General features: G+C 46.4%; 1 protein-coding gene across 1 annotated transcript in view; it reads right to left on the reverse strand.

The window, feature by feature from the left end:
* The window catches only part of LOC119458317 (cap-specific mRNA (nucleoside-2'-O-)-methyltransferase 1-like), a 92,470-nt gene that overhangs the window by 53,412 nt on the left and 18,568 nt on the right, over window positions 1–20,490 (reverse strand). The window contains 7 exon segments of the mRNA XM_037720148.2: window positions 1,336–1,408; window positions 2,855–2,949; window positions 10,879–10,950; window positions 12,174–12,266; window positions 13,125–13,286; window positions 14,944–14,975; window positions 15,791–15,868. Coding sequence (XP_037576076.1) covers window positions 1,336–1,408; window positions 2,855–2,949; window positions 10,879–10,950; window positions 12,174–12,266; window positions 13,125–13,286; window positions 14,944–14,975; window positions 15,791–15,868 — 605 coding nt within the window.

Raw genomic sequence — 20,490 nt, forward strand, 5'->3', positions numbered from 1 at the left:
ACTAAGCTGCAAGTCAGTCGAAAGCTCGACTTACCCAATGTTACTGCAGTTCACGTCAGACTGCAAAGTATTGCTGCACACAATTACTTTACTAAAGGCACTACCATGTTTGATGGGACGTTCGACAAGCCCCATTCCATCAGCAATGAAGCAGTAGTTTGTTGTTCCTCAAAATATCTGCAGGCAATAATTACCTTGTATATGGGTCTGGGCCAGTTATTCAAATCTTTTTAAGAAAAAAAAATGACCTTACTGACTGCACACTACTTACTTTTACTCACTGAATTACTTTCTAACTGTAAGGACTCAATATATAATGCTGAAAGAATCTTCTTGTGATCTTTTCTAAATTGCTTTCTTTCAAGAGATTCCACAGCACCTTGGAATAAGATTATGCGACTAACACATTTACTGACAGCACATCTTAATTTAAGACTGAAGGAGATACGAAGTGCCATGGACAGTAGCACATCCAATGTTTCAAGGCCTAAAATGGAGGATGCAATGCCCTCGATTGTAATGCACACCCCAATTTTCATACTTCAAAAGACACAGAATGCAATTCCCTTGACTTCCCTCAACAGATTTTCATGGTAAGAGAGAAAAATAATGATTTGCTCTCACTCAGAAAAAAAAAAAATCGGTTACATCCAAGCCACAGTGGACCAGCCATCACTCGTCCCACACTAGCTGTGTCCAATGGTGTCCAATGATGACAAACTTTCGGCATTTACAAGAGCTTCTGACACCTGCAGTATGCCAAAGGCCTTTGCGTTTGGGGTGCATGATTTTAACATCACTTACTGCAGTTTACGCATCATACTTGACTTCAACACATATTTTTAGTTAGGTTTTCAAGAAAAAAAAGGCGCGCGTTGGAGCTGAGTAAATACAGTAAATATGTGAGAAGAGTCAAGGCAACTGAACACTCAAGATTTATGGTACATTCGGCTTGCCTTGTTCAAGCGCTCCAGTGTGCTCTAGTAGCGTGCCTTAATTCGGCTGGTTTAAATCGAGCGCTCAAAGCACATTCGGCTGGTTCTTTCACAGTACCATGCTCCAGCTCAGATTGCTTGGAGGCAAGCTCACCTTCGACCTAGAAGCGCGACTAAGAGCTGGCAAAGTTCCAATCACGTGGCGGCTGCAACTTCCATCTTTGGCATTAGCACCTACTACGGCAGCATGCATGGCATAAGCTGATCCAAGATTACGCTGAAGTGCGCTTACAAAAGCCCGCATAAGCACTACCACTACAGTTGTTCCAGATAAGCCAATAAAGAGATCAATCCCTCTGACCCCTCCTCATCAGCAGGACAAATGGATGTGCCCACTCACCCCATTTTCATCCACGGGAGAGGTGAACATGAAGTCAAAGGCAGCATCAATGTTGGCCATCTTCATGGCTGCCCTGCAGAGCAAAGAGCATGCTGGTCAGAATGTTGAAGTAGCCAGACACATGCATGAGCCATACATGGTCATGTCTACTCACTTCTTTTCTTATTCATTTGCATATTTAGTCGGGTTACGTTAATTCCACCCTGACAGGACCGACAAAATTGATATAACTATCTGGCGGGTCAAATTAAACAAGGCGAAGAAAAAACTACAAAAACACAGAGCTGATTCATTTGGCAGCATTTGCCCAATTCTAAAACACACCCAAATCAAATGCACCCGCTTTTTATCTGTCTAAAGTAGAAAACTAACATAGAGATAACATTAAAGCTCCTAAGAAAAGTAGAAATCTAATGCGCACCCGGTTTTTTAGCAAACAAAATGGGCAAGGGTCTAATATGTGTTGCAAAGTGGTGGGCGTTTCCTAAAGTCAGCTTCACTGCAACTTATATCAGCTTCGCCCAAATACAGCTGTGTTATGCGGTAAAGCATACGACTACCACAAACACGTTTTTCGGCTTGGTTTCCTGGAAAAAGAAAGCACGATTTGAAATCAGATAAGTACCGTAGTCAGACATTGTGAGCTACCGTTACTGCTCGAAAAGCTTACCAAGGGCAGGTGGAAAAATGGTGTTTTCGATGGGAAATGAGGTGTGTTAAATACATTCACTGGCCCCTAAGCTTTGTTGAGAGAGGCGCTGGCAGTAAAGGGATCGCTATTGAGGTCACCAAAGAGGTCAGGCATGTGCGTGCTGACTGGTCAAGATTGAATTATCCGGCGAAGATGAATTTTAGGATTGAAATAACGAAATTTTTGGCCCATAGAAATGCATGGGCGCTAGTCAGGACCGTCGGTCAGGGTCGAATTAACCGGAGTCAAATTAGCCAGTCAACTGTTTATTTATGCTTCATGTAAGTATGGGAGTTGTAATAACCCTAGAGTGGTGTAGGCTACTGATTTGCTGCCCTAGACATGCACCTCGATCATTTTTCTTCTATGGCATGTACTGTCCTTCAAATTCAATGTCTTGTTTGACGGCATCATCCGTAACAGCGCCTCTTTGTCAGCAGTGAATACTTACGAGAGCAAGAAATGATCATGGGCCCATTAGAAGAAGCGTACTTACAGGGGGCATGGTACAGCACTATATTAAATGTGGCGATAAAAGGGGATTCAATGCAGGCATCGTACAACACTATACCTCTGCACGATTTGGAAGGGGACGTTATGATTGTTCAATATAGACAATAACTCGGTATGTCTGGGTTTGATATACCAAGGGCCGACTGCATGTTATGAAAATAAAAACAAATAAAACAAATCATGAAAGAAAGGACAAAACAATTAAAAAGGTTATAGAGCATGCTGCACTGCTATTATGAACACATTCACCTTTTTGCCTACGCTTGTATAGTGACCTTCGATACTTATTCACACTGACGACAGGGAGAAACCTACCTGTTCAGAAAGATTCCACCACGAATAGTTTCAAAAGGATTCGACTTTGTTCTTGCTCGCCGCATTTCCTCCGGTTCTAGCCTGTCAAACACACTCTGAAATGAAAACGGAAGGTGGAACACAAAATACATATCAAGTACAAGTACAGTGCAGTCCACTTGTAACAATACATCATATAAAGATGAGTCGACTCGAGAGTAGAAACTGATGCATTAGGGCTATGAGAAAAAAATAGCATATATGTACGTACCAATATTTTATTCAAGGCATATCGGATATAACGATCAAAATTTTGCCTTCTGGGCGGCGTTTTCCACGGAGAATAATTGTGACATTTGCGTTGCTAAGTTCCTCTTAAACGAACGATGCCAAGATGAATCAAAAGTTTGCCTAAGCGAGTTCATATCTGCCGCCATTACCACACAGCGCGTCCCGCCCACGCGTCGACTGCGAAAGCTACGGAGAGCATTGCGAGTTCGCGCAGCACGCCACAAGATGGCGCCAGCCACTTCGTGTCCACGATTGTGCTCTTTGGAACTATGCTCCAAGCCTGGAGAAAGGACAAAAAAAAGCAATAAACTAAGTGCATGTTGCTGAAATAAATAAATAAGTGACACCAGGCCTTTCTACACTCTCTCAAGACCGATTTAGGGTCGATTTACGCTCAAGCCACCCAGCGCCACAAGCCAAATCGCACGCATGCACATGGTGTAAACCGAAATTTGTGCAGAAGTGTTCGACATGTGCAATTTTTCACACGACCGCAAACATGCGGTGCGGTTTGCAGCGTTGGGCAGCCGAATGTAAATCGGCCTTCTGCAAGCGCGGAAACATGCCGCAGAAGCAGACCCAAAGCAGCAGACAGCTCAGTTAGTAGAAGAAGGTGCCGACAAAGCACAAAGCTGTGTCACTGGAGATGAAGCTGCATAATTTGCAACATTCAAAGAAGCAGGAACCCGCGCAGGAGCGCCGCGATCATGACAGCTGCAACCAAGAGCCGTGCCTATCACTTTAGGCGCCATGACGAAACCGGCCATGATAGTGAAACCAACACGTTGGAAGCTGCTGACGTTACCAAGCTCTGGAAGCACGTTGCTACTGACGATGAAACAGGTGGTGCTTTGATAGAGGAGTTTCTGAGTGCAGATAGTGATGCCTCGTTTTGCGAAGAGAAATCCAACAGGACTATCGTTGTCGCGACAGATGGCGGTGTTGTGCGATAGAGGCAATGACAGCAGCGGCAGTGACGACAAGATTAACAATGGTCCGTCTTTGACGCCAACTCCAATCGAGTTGCTCATTGATTTCATGCTTGCCAAATTACTGCCGGCAGTGTTCGCGCAGCAGCTGGACGTGATGCACACCGAGGTTGTGAATCTGAAACTCCCACAGAAGCAAGTGCAGATTTCTGACTATTTCAGCGTGCCTAACGCTGGACATGCTGTTTAGAGGTATTATTAAACGTTTCATTTTTCACTGCTTACTTTCAAACGTCTAATCTTAGCGCAAGTGACAAACTTGGTCCCGGAGCTTCGCAGGTATATATATATACGGCAGTCTAGATATAGTGATGATAGGTTATAACGATTGGATTTTTCGTTCTTCTTGATATTGTTATGCAGGCCATATGCACTGTGGAAGTCAATGTCACGAAAAGCATCTAGCAGGCAGCAGGCTAGCTAGCCTTGTTTGGAGTAGTGAAAAGTCTTGCCAGATGGCCCAACGGGTCCACGTAAGGCAAGCAAGTGTGTGTGTGATGTAAAAGTGCGTGTGACGATAATGACAAGACGACGGTGGCAGGACGACATTACAAGGACAACAGCAACAACAATGGGGTGATAATGACGGCGATGGCATGGCAATAACAGCTACAATGTTAAGTACCACCATCAGATACATTCTTTTTATTGAAATAGCCTCAAATGGGGCGAGCCAACAATCTACTAACTTACCGCAATGTGGCTGGTAACAAGAAAAGAATGCTTCGCATCAAAAAATTCTGCAGCAACCATCGACGATAATGTTTCGTTGTGCGGCCTTCAGTGAACTATACTAGACGAGTTCTACGCAACAAAGAACCTCAGAGTTTACTCAGCGCTCCCTTTTGTACATTCCAGAATAAAGGGAAAGAGGAGATGGGCAAGACTACACTGCGCACACGCGCAGTGATGACACTGTGCAGCACGTGTACATCGCCAACTGCTGATTAATCAAACACGATACATCCTCTTTTCTTTATAATGAAAGGAACAACCTAAAATGCTCCACTTAAAGTACAACTGAGATCTTGGTAAGCAGTTTACGGCACTTGCACAAAGTTGCCCTTGTAACCCAGTCTCTGCGGTGGTCTTCGGTTTCGGGTAGACCGTCTGGCATGCGAGGGGAACCGACGACTACGTCTAAATCTCGCGCCCGAAAGAAAGAAAAGTAGGGAGGAAGCACGCCTTCTTCCATTGCGGTCGAGGCACCGGCAAGGGAGCAAGGGGGGAGGGATAGCGGGCAGCGTTGTGCTCTGGCATCAACTGCTTACTGCGCGGCGGGGCGCGGTCGCGCGAGCCGTATCTTGAAAACGATCTGCGTTGGGGGAAGAGTCTGCGCTGTGTAGGTGCGTCGGCGGCTCGTAGCTTTGTGCGTGCTGTGTGTTCTCGACGCTCAGTTTGCGTTGAAGCGATAGACAACAGCACGAAGGACACTTCGCTCGCTTCTTCCTCACGCCAGCATTTGACAGCGCGTGTCTGCGCTCATCGAGTGTGATTTGTTCATGTTTGCCTGTGGACGCTGACCCAATGCTTGTTAATATAGTTAATAAGCGAATGTTTACAAGTTTATACGGACGATAAAACTACTATTCTTACTTTGTATAGCTGTCTACTAATTTGCTATCGCAATCGATACTTCGGCTGTCGGGCGAAACTACGGCTTTTATTCACACATAAGAATTAAAATAATATTGTGTGCAGTTCAACACTACTCCCCATTTCTCAATTTTTCCTGTTTCACGGCTCTTAAGTTTTTTTTTTTTTTTTACGGTCCCGTGAAAAACGTATCAGCGGGGTTCTACTGTATCACCATTTTTGCTTGGCTCGGTGGCCAAATCAGCACATAGTCGTGCAGTCGGAATACAAATTATCACACAGCATGCTGTAAGGTGTCCGAAATTTCAGTCCTCTATACTGTATTTACTCTATTGTAACGCAACCACGATTGTAACGCGACCACGATTGTAATGCGAGGGGTGACTTTTCATTGCGTCCATCAAGAAAAAATAAAACCGCGAAAGTAACGCAAGGGGTGACTTGTTACGTCCAGTAAGAAAAAAATCAATGAAGAAGAAAACTGCTAAAGTAACGCGAGACCACCGGATGCATGAAAAGGTCGCAGTTTCGCCCGAAAGGCGAAGCATCAATTGCGATAGCAAATTAGTAGAGAGCTATACGGAGTAAGGATAGTAGTTTCATCGGCTGCATAAACTTGGACACATTCGCTTACTAACTGAATTAACAAGCATGGTGTCAGCCCGCACAAGCAAACAAGAATAGATGACGCTCGATGACCGCAGACGACTGCCAAAACGCTGGCGTGAGCAAGCACGGCAACAGCAGCGAGCAAACGTTCGTGCGGTCTATCGCTTCAATAGAAACTGAGCGGCGAAAGCACAGAACATACAAAGGTCAAAGCCGTGTGGAGATCGTTTTCAAGATAAGGTGCGCGCGACAGCCCGCAGCCGCGCAAAGTACGCCAGAGTAGAAGCCGCACTCCCTCTCTCCCACGCTGCCTTCTTGCTTTCCGCCTTTCGTGTGCGAGACTGAGTTGCCAGTTCCCCTTGCGCCCGGTCGCTAGATATGCATTTGGTGTCGCAGCTAAACGTTGCCTCCACTCCCTCCAATTCCCCCACGGCCTTTCGTGCGATGGAGACGTCGCGTTTGCTCTCTGCCGTGCGTTCGCTCTCCGTGAAAGCGCGTCCCTCGCGCACTTTCACTCGCACATTTCACTTGTTGATTAGAATTGGGTGCATCATTGCACTTTTTAGACAACTTGAATTTCAGTATTCGATCGTAACGCGAGGATCGACTTCAGGTAGCGAAAATCTGGAAAAACTAGCGTTACAATCGAGTAAATATGGTACTTCAAGTCTATGGCACTAGTGGCAGTGTTGCGGAGCTGTCCAAATAACCAGCATGTCCGTATTATTACTGTCCGTATTATCCGTTGGTGACAGTAGTTGAAGATGCTCATCGCAATAGGGTTGGCAGTGACAGCTGCGAATACAGCATGTGACAACCTGCAAGGAGATTTGCATTGCCACAATAGGAAACTGAGTGCACTGCCGGCATTTTCACGCGACACAAGTGGGTGAGTACTGTGGGGAAGCTGCCATGGTGGGCAGCTACTGCTGTTGATCGTACAGGCCATGGGCCTTTTTTTTACATGGAATCTAGCAGCCGGAAACGTGGCGTACGAAAACATATCGTACAGAGCTTTAGATAGACCACTGCTCAATTGTTGGCCTTAAACGTCCCCTTGACTTACAGAGTTTTTCATCTTGCCCCTGCCTTTTCGATAACTTTCCCAAAACACCAGATGACTTTTCTCCACTTCTCGATGCACGGCACGTGCACACGCATATACGATTAAGGAGTGCCTACTAGGCCCCATTAATGGTCTGCATGGCAAAAAACAAGAGCTCAAATCACCTCAGAAATGTCGAAAACAGCCCCAGATGGCTTCCAGTATGCTTATTAGGCGTCTAGGTGCTCATACTGTGACCTGAGACAGCGTGTGCGTGCCTGTGTAATTACGGAACGCGTACTATGTATCGAGACAGTGGCACCTTACCGTTATTGGTATGTTTAACTGCAATAAAGTGCATATGCGTCACTCTATCACACGGCTGTATTGTGGCAAAGCTGACCACTCAAGTTCGAATTATCCAGCGAAGGCCAATTTTGAGACCGAAATATCGGAAGTCGACAGAAATGTATGGGCGCCGTCCGGGACCTTCGGTAGGGATCGAATTGACCGAAAAGCCGAATCAACTGGAGTAGTATTAACAGAAGTCTTTTGCATAGGTGGCTACACAAATAAGCTCATCCGTCATATTTGTGTTTCCAGTGGCTGGAAGGTGACTGTCATTCTCCTCTCCCGCACCCGAGCATGATATCACGTGCATTTCAAAGAGATATAATAGTTGCTGTTTGGCGATGCCCTGCCACTCAGTTGAACGAAAGCATGCACTCTTTGCACAGCCACTTCTATACTCGCAATGAACCTACAACCACCGATCACCAACCAACAGTAAAAAAGGATGAAAGAGCCAAAGTAAGCTACTCCCTTTACAATAATAGAAGCATCGGTACTAAGGAGTAATGCTGTTAGGCAAGCTGGTTGGTTTTGGATTCTTGAGTTAGTTGAGTGAAACCTCATAAGTACGCAGCTGGCGGGAACGCGACATAACTACACACTAAACGATAGTACGCACTAACCTGCCAAATACAAATTTGCATCTCCTGATCTGTGCAGGCGCTACCAACTAAGAAATAAATGTGATGCTGCAGTAAATGTTGGCCAAAATACGTACTACGAGGGTATTTCTTTTTTCGAAAGTGCTGCAGAAATTATGGCTGTCTCACATGACCATGTGACAGCGCAAAGGAGATACCAGAGGAGCATTTCGAAACTTTGACAGGCAATACAGCGGCAGATTTGGCAGCTGTGCATACGACTCGCCCGGCTTTCCCTGATGCGTAAGTGCGCATTTGTCCGAAACACCAGCACCTGATGCCGCATGGTGCTGATTGTACCGTGCAATTTGTGTGCAGTGCATCAACTACCAAGCTCACTGCCATCACTGTACCGCGACGCTTGCTGGGGCAGCACGGCCGTATGCTTGGATGCACCCAATGCCGAGTCTCGTGAAAGTGAAAGTATCTCTGAAAGTGATTGCCCGAGCATACTGCCCTTGTACCGTACGCGTGCGTGTTTGCCAGCAGACCTGTACCTTCGTTTTGCGTGAGCGCCTGTGCAGCGAGGTTTCTTCGTGTCTGCGCCACTCCTGGCTAAGCAGGGATGCAGCAAATTGAGTTGAGGCGCAAAATCTTGTTGAGCCAACGTGCCAACAGCAGGGTGCTTTCGCTTCTGCAAGTGACATGCCCTTGAAGCAGGTCCCCATCAGTCCGGCTTGATCAAGGAGGCGGCAGAGAATGGCAGAGCAGCGGAACAGTTGAGTTTTCGCCTATTATAAGCGTGCAGTAGGTTTACAACATCGTTACTCACTGCGCCAGACACCCTGCTGAGCAGGTAGCTGAAGATGCTTATCGCGATAAGATTACCGGGGATAAGTCATACAGGCGTGCCCATCGATGGTTATATTTTTTGCTATCGGCTGCCACCACACCTCTGTACATTTCTGATGCCTATCCCTATAGGCATTGCCACACACTGCGTGAAGCAGAAATAATTGGTCGACTGGTCTCTGTGCTGGCTTTTGTACTGGCACACAGGGCTTTTGGCACACCGGAATTGAGGCGACGCAGTTAACTTTACGCAACAAAAAGTGATCATAGTACGCACTGAACAGTAGTCATACAACGAGCCACTACGGCTTAAACAGTCAGCTAATACGTTGGGCTCTATGGAGACTGGGTCAGGAATTCATCGCAACTGTGTTTTAACCATTAGTACATTTTAGGCGGGCACGTATAGTGACCAGCGCAAAATTACTAGTGCAAGATTAGATGAGAGACAGAGAGAAAACAGAGCAGCCTTATTAAAGACGTCTCGGCGAGAGTGAAACTAGGGTATGGGAAACCAGTACAGTATAGACCACTTATAACGTAACCGCTTATAGTGCAGGACCGGATATAGTGCGGTCTTTTCAGACTCCCGTTAATTTTCCCATAGCACTCCATGTATACACATATCGCTTATAGTGCAATTGTGGGAAACGAAATACCGGTTACAGTACGGCTGCCTGGGAGTACGGAAGTCAGTGGAAACGGTGAACGCTCCCCTCAAACGGGTGCCCCAAGGATTGCACTCCAGGAAGAAAGAGAGACGAAGTGGAGGAGAAGGGCACGTGGTGCAAACGAACAACCAGTGAGGCTGAAACCAGAATCTTGAGTGCGAGTCGTGAAATATTACGGCGCACATAGCGAGCGAGGACCACGAAACTGCCAACGCCGGCCAACGCTCGCTTCACGATAACGGCAGTAAACGAAACTTCAGGGAGCGGGCGGCGCCGGCACAGCACGGCGAAAGGCGCACGCGGAGACCGTGGAATGTGAGGGAGGAGGGCGGCAGGGAAGCGGATTTCGCCTCGGCAACTCCGTCGCTTCGGTGGCTCCCCTCGCCCTCCCTCGTAGCTCCCTGACTTTCGACTGTCGCCGTGCGCGCCCGCCGCAATGCAGGCGCCGCCGCTCCAGCTGGCGCCAGCTCCACGAAGTTTCGTTTTCTGCCGTTATCGTGAAGCGGGCATTTGCTGGCGTGGGCAGTTTCGTTGGCCGGCCTGGGACAGCGCCGCTGCTTCCCTCTGCGCCGTAGCCGCAGCGTGCAAGGTCAACACGTGACTAGAAAGTACAGGAAGCATAAAGGGGAAAGAAGGGTTCACTGCCATTTTCTACGCGTGGCTGAGACATCGGCACGTACACGCATCTTCTGGCACAACACAGAATCGGCAACCTTGCCATTTGAGAGAGAGTGAAATTTCCGCCGCGTTTTTTTTTGTTTGTTTTCTTTTTTTGTTTTGTTCGCGCGCGACATTGAGGGGTCTCTCCTAAGCTTTTACAATGCCGGTCGGAGGCGCCGCCGCATGAATTATTTCGAATTAACGAGATTCTATACTGTAAATTGAATGCAAATATTCTACACATTCCTCGACTGTCACATACGCGTGGCGGCTCGGTGCACATGTTTTGCATATGTGCGGGCCTTGAAAATTGTTGCTTTGGTTATAGTGCGGTACCGATTATAGTGCGGATATTCGCGACTCCGGCGACTTACGTTGTAAGCGGTCTACACTGTATTACCTTGCAGTCGAGGACTTCTTTGAGCACCTCCTCATCACAGAAGCAGGTCTCATCATCAATGGTGAGCTTTTTCTGTCAAAAGAAAAGAAGAGAAAGGCAAGAAAAAGACAAGGTCACCACTTGGAACACACGTATGACATTTAAACCTTGGCCATGCAACGGCGTGTGACCTGCGAAGTGGCACAGATCTCTCTTAACACTGTCGCAGAGACAGTGCACAATATGGTGCTATCTGGACACCTAGAACATCATGGGAATGTGAAAATATGTTCCATTTATCAGGAGTTTCATATGCCGAGGAAATGTTTTAAAGGTCATATGGTATACAGTAGAACCCAGTTAATATGTTTCTCAGGTGACCATGGAAAAGAAATGCTTTATCAAGGCCAACTCAACATCTGATAACTTGCAGCAACACTGCAGATGACACAGGAAGCAACTCTGACAGAAGAATAATTTGAAGTTGAACACAAGACAACAAAATATTGAAAACTTGCTAAATAAAGCTTGTTACTAATACATGAGGGTTAGATTACCCTAAATTGAACACTTTTCTGGACCAGTTGTAGCTGTGAACCCCATTAACTGAGGCTTGTGATTTTCGTCCACCACTTCGGTCAAATCTAAGATACAGTCAAACCCGCTTATAATGTTACTGGTTTTAACAATATATCCAACAACATGTTCTGCCATTGTAGTAAGCAATTAGCAGCCAATGCACCATGATCTTTTGTATGGGTTCTATGGTGAAACAGACCGCTTACTACAATGCTGCCATGCCGCGTTATTGGTTATAGCAGTTAAATTTGGCTACTGGGTGTGTGCACCGAAAGAAAAACGAATGCAAAATTTTCAAAGAAAAGAATGTGAGCCACCGCATCCGCCTGCATGCCACACACCTTCGCCACACCCGCCTTTGTGCCACACGCCCCACACGGCATGACTTTGCTGCATTGCCAGCCTTGTGCCCCTCTCTCCCTGCTCCCTTCCACCCCTCCGATGTAGGCACAGTCGACTCGTGTATCGGAGGGGTGGAAGAGAGACGGGACAGGGGCGAGGCCGGCGATTCGTAAGGCACCGTAGACACCTCGGCGTCCACAGACGACAGCGGTGTCAGTCATGTGTAATCTCGCGTAAATGAAAGTATACCCACAAGTCACCCTCCGAGATGCTGTGCCTGTTCACCTTGAAATGCCCAAAGGTTTGTCCCTCTCATCACTTATCTAGTCCCCATCTTCATTTGCATGCTCATTTCAGTTCAAGCAGCACTTTACACGTCAGTAAGTCACCCTCACCTTTCCTTCCAAGGACCACTCCCTCAGACATTTGATGTCCGGTGGCTCTTCTTCACACTCGGGAATCCAATCCAACCGCTCCGTCACATCGACCTGATCCGGAGCACAAAAGCGTATGTGTTTATAAGAGTTTTTTTACTGCACAAGTAAAGAGGTGCTGAAAATAAACAAGGCAAAAACGAGCATTTCCTCTGGTTGTGAGCAGCAAGAATCCGCAACTAGAAATATTGAAACACAGTTGTTGGAAGTAACAATTTGGCTAACCAGCGCTCCAAAATGCCCGAAGCTGTGGCACCATTAGTGAATGAATAATTTGCAAAAAGTAACTCTGGAATTTAGCTGCCCTGCATTGTTCTGTTCCAACTAGAAACCCTTGCCGACAAACTAATTTCCTAACTTATTCAAATGGTAACTGAGGAGCCAGCTTGTAACTAATTTACCTAATTAGAAACCTAACCTAATTTAGAAAAAAATACCTGGAGGAAAGCTTCTATTATATATATATATAAATTAAGGCTGACATTTAATTTCGTGGGCAAGGATTTCTGCTAGTTGGAACGAGGCCTTGCAGGGCAGCCAATTCTGAGCACCCACTGCTTTAAAAATTACTCCAATTTGGGGTTTAACGTCCTGAAAGCTGCAGAGTAGGCCATGAGGGAAGCCATGGCTCCAGATTATTTTCGACCACCTCAGGTTCGTTGGCGTGTACCCAAAGCACGGTACACAACCATTCTTGCATTTCACCTCTACCAGAACACAGCCGCCGTGGCTGGGAACCAAACCCGCGACCTTGTGTTCAGTGGAATGTCATAGCCACCGAGTTGACAAGGCAACTGTTGTAAATATATTTCGCCCAGATAGCGTGCCCAGTCTTCCAAAGATGCTGTTCCGGTGACAACACGTTCTGAAATGTGGGAAATGTAGGCAGAAGAGTACACTGTCCTTTCTCACCTCTTCCTTATCAAAGTCCCAGCTGACATCCGTACTGGGTTCGAGGCCCTCCATAGAGAGACCCAGACCGCGTCGGCCTCGCTGCTTCGACGTAGGAATGATGTCCTGAATTCCCTGGTTGTCCTTGCCGAGACCACTGCCAGCCTTGTAGCCCATGCTTTCCTGACGGCCACAAATGAAAAGTCCAATAACATCTCATTACGGCTTTCATGATACATTTTTAAAGGGCTACATAACTACAGCCATGCAGTAGACTCTATTGGCACTAAGAGACCCTGGGTACCTGTTTGTCTTATCAAAAGTAGGGCTTAAAAAAAATTACATTTTTGGGTTTTGCATGCCGAAACAACGATCTGATTGTGAGGCACACAAAAGTGGGGTACTCCAGATTAATAATGACAACGTGGGGTTCTTTAACCCGCGCCCTATGCACGGTACACAGGTGTTCTTGCATTTCTCATTTTGCATCGAAATGTGGCCGAAATGTGGAAATGCGAATTAATAGTGTCTTAAGTAAACATTCCAAAAATGTTGGTCTTAACGAAGACCGCAACCTTGATATGAGGTGCTGTATCCTCTCACAAGCTGAACATTTGATAATCTGCACAACACAAAACTGTTCTGCACTTGTCTTTAGCATATTTTATCAACAGTCTATGTTGTTAGATAACCCTCTTAGAAATTTGTATGTTGTTATGGCAAGAGGTGACTTCGTTGCAGAAAAAGATCACAAGGGGGCTACATGACTCTTGTGCAATTAAAATTGTTCACTATGAACATGCTCCCTTACATAGGTGTGCCGACGGCCTCAAGAAAATCATGTTCTGCCAACCGCTACAGCTATGCACGCACTTGGTCAAGACCTCACACACAGAGACCACCAGGTTCAAAATACATGTTGACAGAGTGATGAGCAAAGGAAGCCCCTGATCACACTTTCTCTAAAAATACAATACAGAATTAGTGAAGCTGATTTTGTTTCATGTTAAAAATGTAACAATTCTTCACTGTTAGTGGTTAACAACAAATTATCAATTATAAATGGGACACACTGCATTACAAAAGCTGGTACCATAACTTAACAGTCGCAGTGCCAATCCTGTCTAACATTTACCTCATTCACTCAATTACTATTCTTGTTTGTTTGCTTATTTGAACAGATTATCGCACAACATATGAAGGTATTTAAGTGAGAGAGTCCAAGCCCTCGTCCAATAAAATTGTAGCAGTGGTTCACAGAAGTTATCAACCATAAGCCAACATGTATAACTCTCAGTTCAGCATTACATGAGTGGCGCTAGCTAACATTCCCAGGGTCTCATCTGTATACCTTTCAGTTCCATCACAGGTTGGCAGCTCTTGAAATCTTACCTCTGTAATGAATTCTGTAGCACCTTGGGACTCTGGTCAAACACTTTACTTAATTAGCGTTACTTACTAATTTTCTATCACGTCCCGTGAAATGGCGTCTACTTGTGCATTGCCAGCGCTCTGGGTTAATGCTCCTGCCAGTGACCTCATATGCAGCCCGAAGACCATTGTTTTGTGCACCTTCTAAATGGTGACATATAGGAAGCGTAGTGTTGCGACTCCATTCTAATCGATGCACAAAAACATCCGATAATTCAAGTTAAAATAAACGAGACCTCACTATGCCCCTTACTGGGCTAGTTGCTTCATACTTGGCGATATAAAAATCATAACGCCTGTAATCATTAGGAAGAGTATGCACTAGCATGCAGTTTTTTTCAAATCATCGCTTCTGCGCACCAGGTTATAAAGAAAATTTTTAATCTGAACACCGCCCTGTCATGCTTACCATCAGCTTCTTTGAGACATTGCTGTAATTGCCTGCACAGAAAAAAAGCAAATTATCAAAAAAATGAATCAGAAAAATTAATAAATATGTAGGCTGGCCAGGAGAAAGTGCCATCACTATTAAGGCCAACACTCTGCCCCTAAATTCATAAAAGTCATCATTATTATTATCATCATCATCAGCCTGCTTATAGTCTACTGCAGGTTGAAAGCCTCTTCCAATGATCTCCAGTTCCTCCTGCCTTGCAACCATCGACTCCCATCCTATGCCTTGCAAATTTCGCCTAATCCTGTGCTTTTCTGAACTGCATATCCCTTCCCCCTGCATCCGTTCTATTACTCTAACTGACCACCGGTAACGTCCTCTATGCCCACCACCAAACTTGGCCTGCACAACCCCACTCGACTAAAACATAAGCTACCTGTGTTTGCTCTATAATCCAAGCTACTGTCCTGCTATCTCTTAATGCAATGCTTTTTTTACCTCTTCCCCCAATATGTGGATGCTGTGCATTGTCTTGCTGGGTATATATATACCCATTCTTGGCCAATTCCCAAAAATACGTATTTGCCACAGTGATGCAAAAAACGGGGCCACCACGGCTGAGATCGAAACCGTGACTCATTGCTCGGCAGCGAAAAGTCACAGCCACTGAGGTTACAGAACGCCTTCGCGAAAACAGTCACTAGACCATGCCTGCGAAGTTAATGCGTTTCAATGTCTGTTCTTGCCACATTCCCGCAACTACAATGCACAATTGACTAAACACACATTCTGCACAGACTGCTAGTTGGCAGAATGCCATGCACGGCAAAAAAAATTCAGTAGGCGACAACAACGTACTCACCCATCGAAACGCCCGAGCCACTTTCAGCTGGTTCGTCGTCATCATTCGAGAAACTGTTGGAGTACTTCGTGTATTTACCTGCGAGGGCACACAACCACAGCATCAGTGACTCGGTTGAATCTCACCTTAGAGATGCAAGGAGAGGCGCCATTCTCAGGTAGTTGTGTCAGGTGATAATCTTAATTTTGCATGATGTAACATTCGGCCCAACCTCCCAGCGTAGTACGTTACGAATTCACTCATGTGACATGCATTTCTGCTGCAAACCTTGGTTGGTGTTTGATGCTACGAGCACTGTCCCATTGTCTTCTTTTATTCAGTACTACCATGCAGTTATAATCTACAGGAAGCAATGCCCACTCATACAGGTAGCAGAGCTCACACTTGTTAATAATAGCCCATTCTAGTGTCGTTGTTAACGGTTCTCAAATCTGTACGATGCGCAAGATTTTATGGCAAATGCATCTTGAGTAGCGTAGTATGAAATGTAATTAAACCACATTAGAAGCACCGAGAAAAAATGAAGCATCCAAAGAAAGACAGCGCGCCAACACGCTGGCAACGGAACATTATCTTAACTCTTTCCGTACCGCGCCCATTGGGCATTGTTAGCCCGCTATCGATGGATTGAAACGCCAGTTTGGAGACCTTCCGCGCCGCTCACGGACACACTGTGCTATCGGACGTGAAGGAGGAGCACTATATTTTTGTTTCCCAAGCAGTTCACATTTTTCCTGCATGGCGGTGATGTTTAAATGCACTCTGAAGTTTCACGACCGTCGCAGCAGAACAGAAAACTGTCCAGCTTCGGAAGTGGTGTGCGCTCTTCTGGAGATAGCAGATCTCGCGATTCTGCTGCCTCTGCGGCTGATCTTATCGATGCATCGAGTAGCAGCGAGTCGGAGTATGCTGACTTTTCATTGGACTTTGACATTGAAAGCCACGACGATGCAAACCAGCCAGGAACATTGGTGGCCAGAGCCCAGCACACACAACTGTAGTGCTTGCAGTTAAATTTTTTGTAACGGAATGCTTGTTCAATTAAAAATTTAAATTTTTCCGGAGACAGTGCCTATTAGATGGCAATATATTTTGTATATCTCATAATTGTCGTAAAAAACTTTTTTATTACTAGATACAAGGATGCCTTTACAAACTTTGTTTAATTTTATCACACAATCTTGATTTTGGCAATTTATATCTTTTTATGACATACATCTCCTTAATAAAACCTTTATGCGTGAAAAGTACATTCATTCTGCTTTTGTTAATGTATTACAGTGTAGACCGCTTATAACGGAAGTCACCGGAGTCGCGAATATGCGCATTATAAGCGGTACCGCACTATAACCAAAACAACAATTTTATTGCTATAGCAACTATATGGACACTCCAGGCGCATTTCTAGCTGCCGTAGCTGTCGCCGCGAGGTTCTGTATAGGCACCGGGCGCGGGATGAATTTGGACCGGTGGCGCCTTCATGTGGCGGCGCCGTGAATGTAATGGCATGTGGCGGCCGAGCCGCGTGCAGCAGGCGTTGCCGTGAAACCAAGTCTGATCAAACATGTTGCGTTTTTGGGTGCACCAACAGTTACTGAAACAAGACTGAAGCTGGTTAGGCCATTCAACTTAACCGTTGTTCATTGCGGCATCGGGTTTTTCAGGCGGAAAGTCTGTATATGTGCGGTCCGTAGGCAACAGCGCGTTCAGTGCTCAGCAATTGAAACGCGATACTCGAAGCGCATGGTCGCCAGCGCTTTTTGCACTGACTGTAAGCGCTGGAGACACCAAACTGATGCATTGTGGTGTAGAGTGAAAGCGAGAACCTTCGTAACGCATTATGACTGCATTTGTCCCACGGCGCTCACCTGTGGCACGAAAAAAAAAAAAAGAAAAACGGCGGCAGCCGCGCGCTGCCAGTGCTTCCATCGCTGGGCATTGTACATTTCCGACGCTGATTTGCTATGCTCCAGTTGTTCTAACGTTAATAAAAGAGCCGTTCATACGCAAGAGCTTCGTGTCCCACTTGCCTGTCTTCGCCTCCGCAGTGTAACGGCTCCAGAGCTTGGGCACCGAAGGCGAACTCTCAGATTTGTAGTCATTTTGCCGTCTTATCAGTGTATCAGTCTTCCTTTAATGTACATTTTCCTTCCTAGCAATTCCCAACTCTGGTTGCGTCCGGCACACGACTGTGCTGTGCATCGACAGCGAATGCCAACGCAGTGGCGTGTTCACACTCGCCGCCACCGACGGCTCCCGTCGCGCTAAGCTATACAAAATTGGCCGTGACTGAAGGTTGGGCTAGTTTATAAGCAATTAAGAATGGGGAAGCATTGCAACGATAAAAGAACTACAACGGACAGAAAACGGGAACTTACTGACACATGTGCGATCGGCGAAGCAGCTCAAGAAACAGAATAAGGAAGACGTATGTCTTCTTTTTTTTTTCTGCCATTAATTTTTGTGTTATTCGCATATTTCCATGATTAAATACGCGGTAATGTTAAAGCGCACAGCAAAATAACATCTGGAGTATAACTGCTGCAGTTCCACGTCTTAGCTTGCCGCGGTGAGCTCCGTTCACGTGGCGCATTTACATCGCAATTTGCTCTCGTTTTCTGCTTTATATACTACCTGATGCCACGAATGTGATCTGATTCGTACAAGTGATGACCTTTCTCAAAAGCAGACACACGAAAATGCGTTTTCCGGTGCGTCAGCCCTTAAAACCCACAGTGCCAAATCACTGGAAGCACCGAGTGCCTTCGCCCCGTCGTCTGCTTCACATGCCAGTGCTCCGACAGCTGCCGTTCGCGGCGCTGTTCGCCAGCATATCGCCGGCGCACCGCTGGCGCCTTACGACGGCCGCCCGGTGCCTATAAAGTGTAAGGACGATAAAATCATCGCCGTATGCTGTATGTGCGACTGAAAGCATGCGAGGGTGAGCCGGTGATTGCGTCTCAATCTCACACACGCAAGGGAGGAAAGCGGGAAGGAAGCGCGCTGTCTTCCGTGGCGCGCAAGGCTCGGATGGGGGAGGGGGAGTGCGTTTACTCTGAGCGCGCACGCCCGCCCGCAGGGGCCGCTGTATCTTGAAAGCCATCTGCGACAGGGGTACAGTCCCCCCGTGCACTGCTTTGCACTGCGTGCACTGTGCTTGTGCGTGCGTGACACCATGCTTGTTAATGCACAGAGAGCCACGGCGACGAACGTGCTTTCAAGTGCTCCCGCCATTACGTCATTCTACCCGCACCTCGTGAGGAATGCTGGGATGCGTGGCCAGCGCGGCTTGGTGCGCCGGGCGAAAAATATTCACGAAGCTATTCACGCGCCAGCAATGCCCGATGGCGCAAGACGCGCCGGTTGTTTGCCACCGTGACGTCGCGGAGCTCGACGTGCGCACTCGTGTGACGTTGGAGTATATCTGCGGCTTGAGCATTTTCCATCTCAGTTGACTGTCAAACTTCCAGGCAGCCACACTGTAACCGGTATTTCGCCTCCCGCAACTGCACTATAAGCGATACGTGTATACATGGAGTGCTAATGGAAAATTAACGGGTCTGAAAACACCGTTCTATATCCGGTCCTGCACTATAGGCGGTTACGTTATAAGTGGTCTATACTATACATAAAACATTTAGTGCAGTAGTTCCAAGAATAAAAAAAATCTGGCATAACTCAGAAACAACACCTATTTTCCCCATGGTAGGGAAAGAGTTAATGTAAAAGAGTCAACAATAACATACACACCTACAAGCAAATGCCAAGATGAAAAAGTGATATTAGTTCCCATGGCAAAAACAACCTACAAAAGCACTCATGCATAGCTGGAACCCTTTCGACTCCCGTCCCCAGTTTGAACGATCACCGAGGAGGCACCATTTAGGTCTTATTCGGGCTAGCGTATATTCCCTACAGCCACTGGCCCCGGTGCAATGTGGAGCCTGCGGCCCACAGGTATGGCTCATGTTACGTTGTGAGCCATGCATACAAACCCCGGCCCCAGGAGCAGGCCTTTTCTCGCTGTCACCTTGGCATCTCTCCTGCAGCATCATAAATCTGCCTGGCAGATTTATCTGCACTGTTCTTGGTTATCGGACGCTGAGCAATATGGCCTCCCTCTGAATAGAACTTAGCTTACCATAGCCCTTGGTGGCTGAGTGGACTTCCTACAAGCTTTCACCTGTGGACCGCGTTTGCCACCTCACTGCCATAGTCCTTTATTGCACCTGCCTGATTCAAGTGCTCGAGTCATCGCTATGCCTTGCTAGTGAGTCAACGTAACTACTGTGGCCACGCTTTGTGTGTATAACGTAGTGGTGACATGCTATGTGTCCCACAGTAGGTCTTAGCTAGCCAGTACCAGGCATGTTAGCTCAAAACCCCTCATCACCTTGTCAAATCATACTCGACCGTACACTCCATGACCAGCTTACTAAAGAAGTAATCAAAACATTTTACAAAACAAGAAGTAGCGACACACACACACATAAGCCAGACATAATCTACGCTGGCACAACAAGAAATGTCCCTCTTTGCAGGCCGAGAAGTGTAGTCGGACATGATGTCATTAGATTCTCAAGTGGTTTGGTTGCTTGCATTCATTATGACAACTACTAAACTTTATTCATACTAGTGTCTCAGATTTGTCTCAAAACTTTTCCAGCACATATTGGAGGAACACTAAAGAAAATTAAAAA

This window comes from Dermacentor silvarum, chromosome 7, assembly GCF_013339745.2.
Source record: "Dermacentor silvarum isolate Dsil-2018 chromosome 7, BIME_Dsil_1.4, whole genome shotgun sequence".
Taxonomy (NCBI): Eukaryota; Metazoa; Arthropoda; class Arachnida; order Ixodida; family Ixodidae; genus Dermacentor; species Dermacentor silvarum.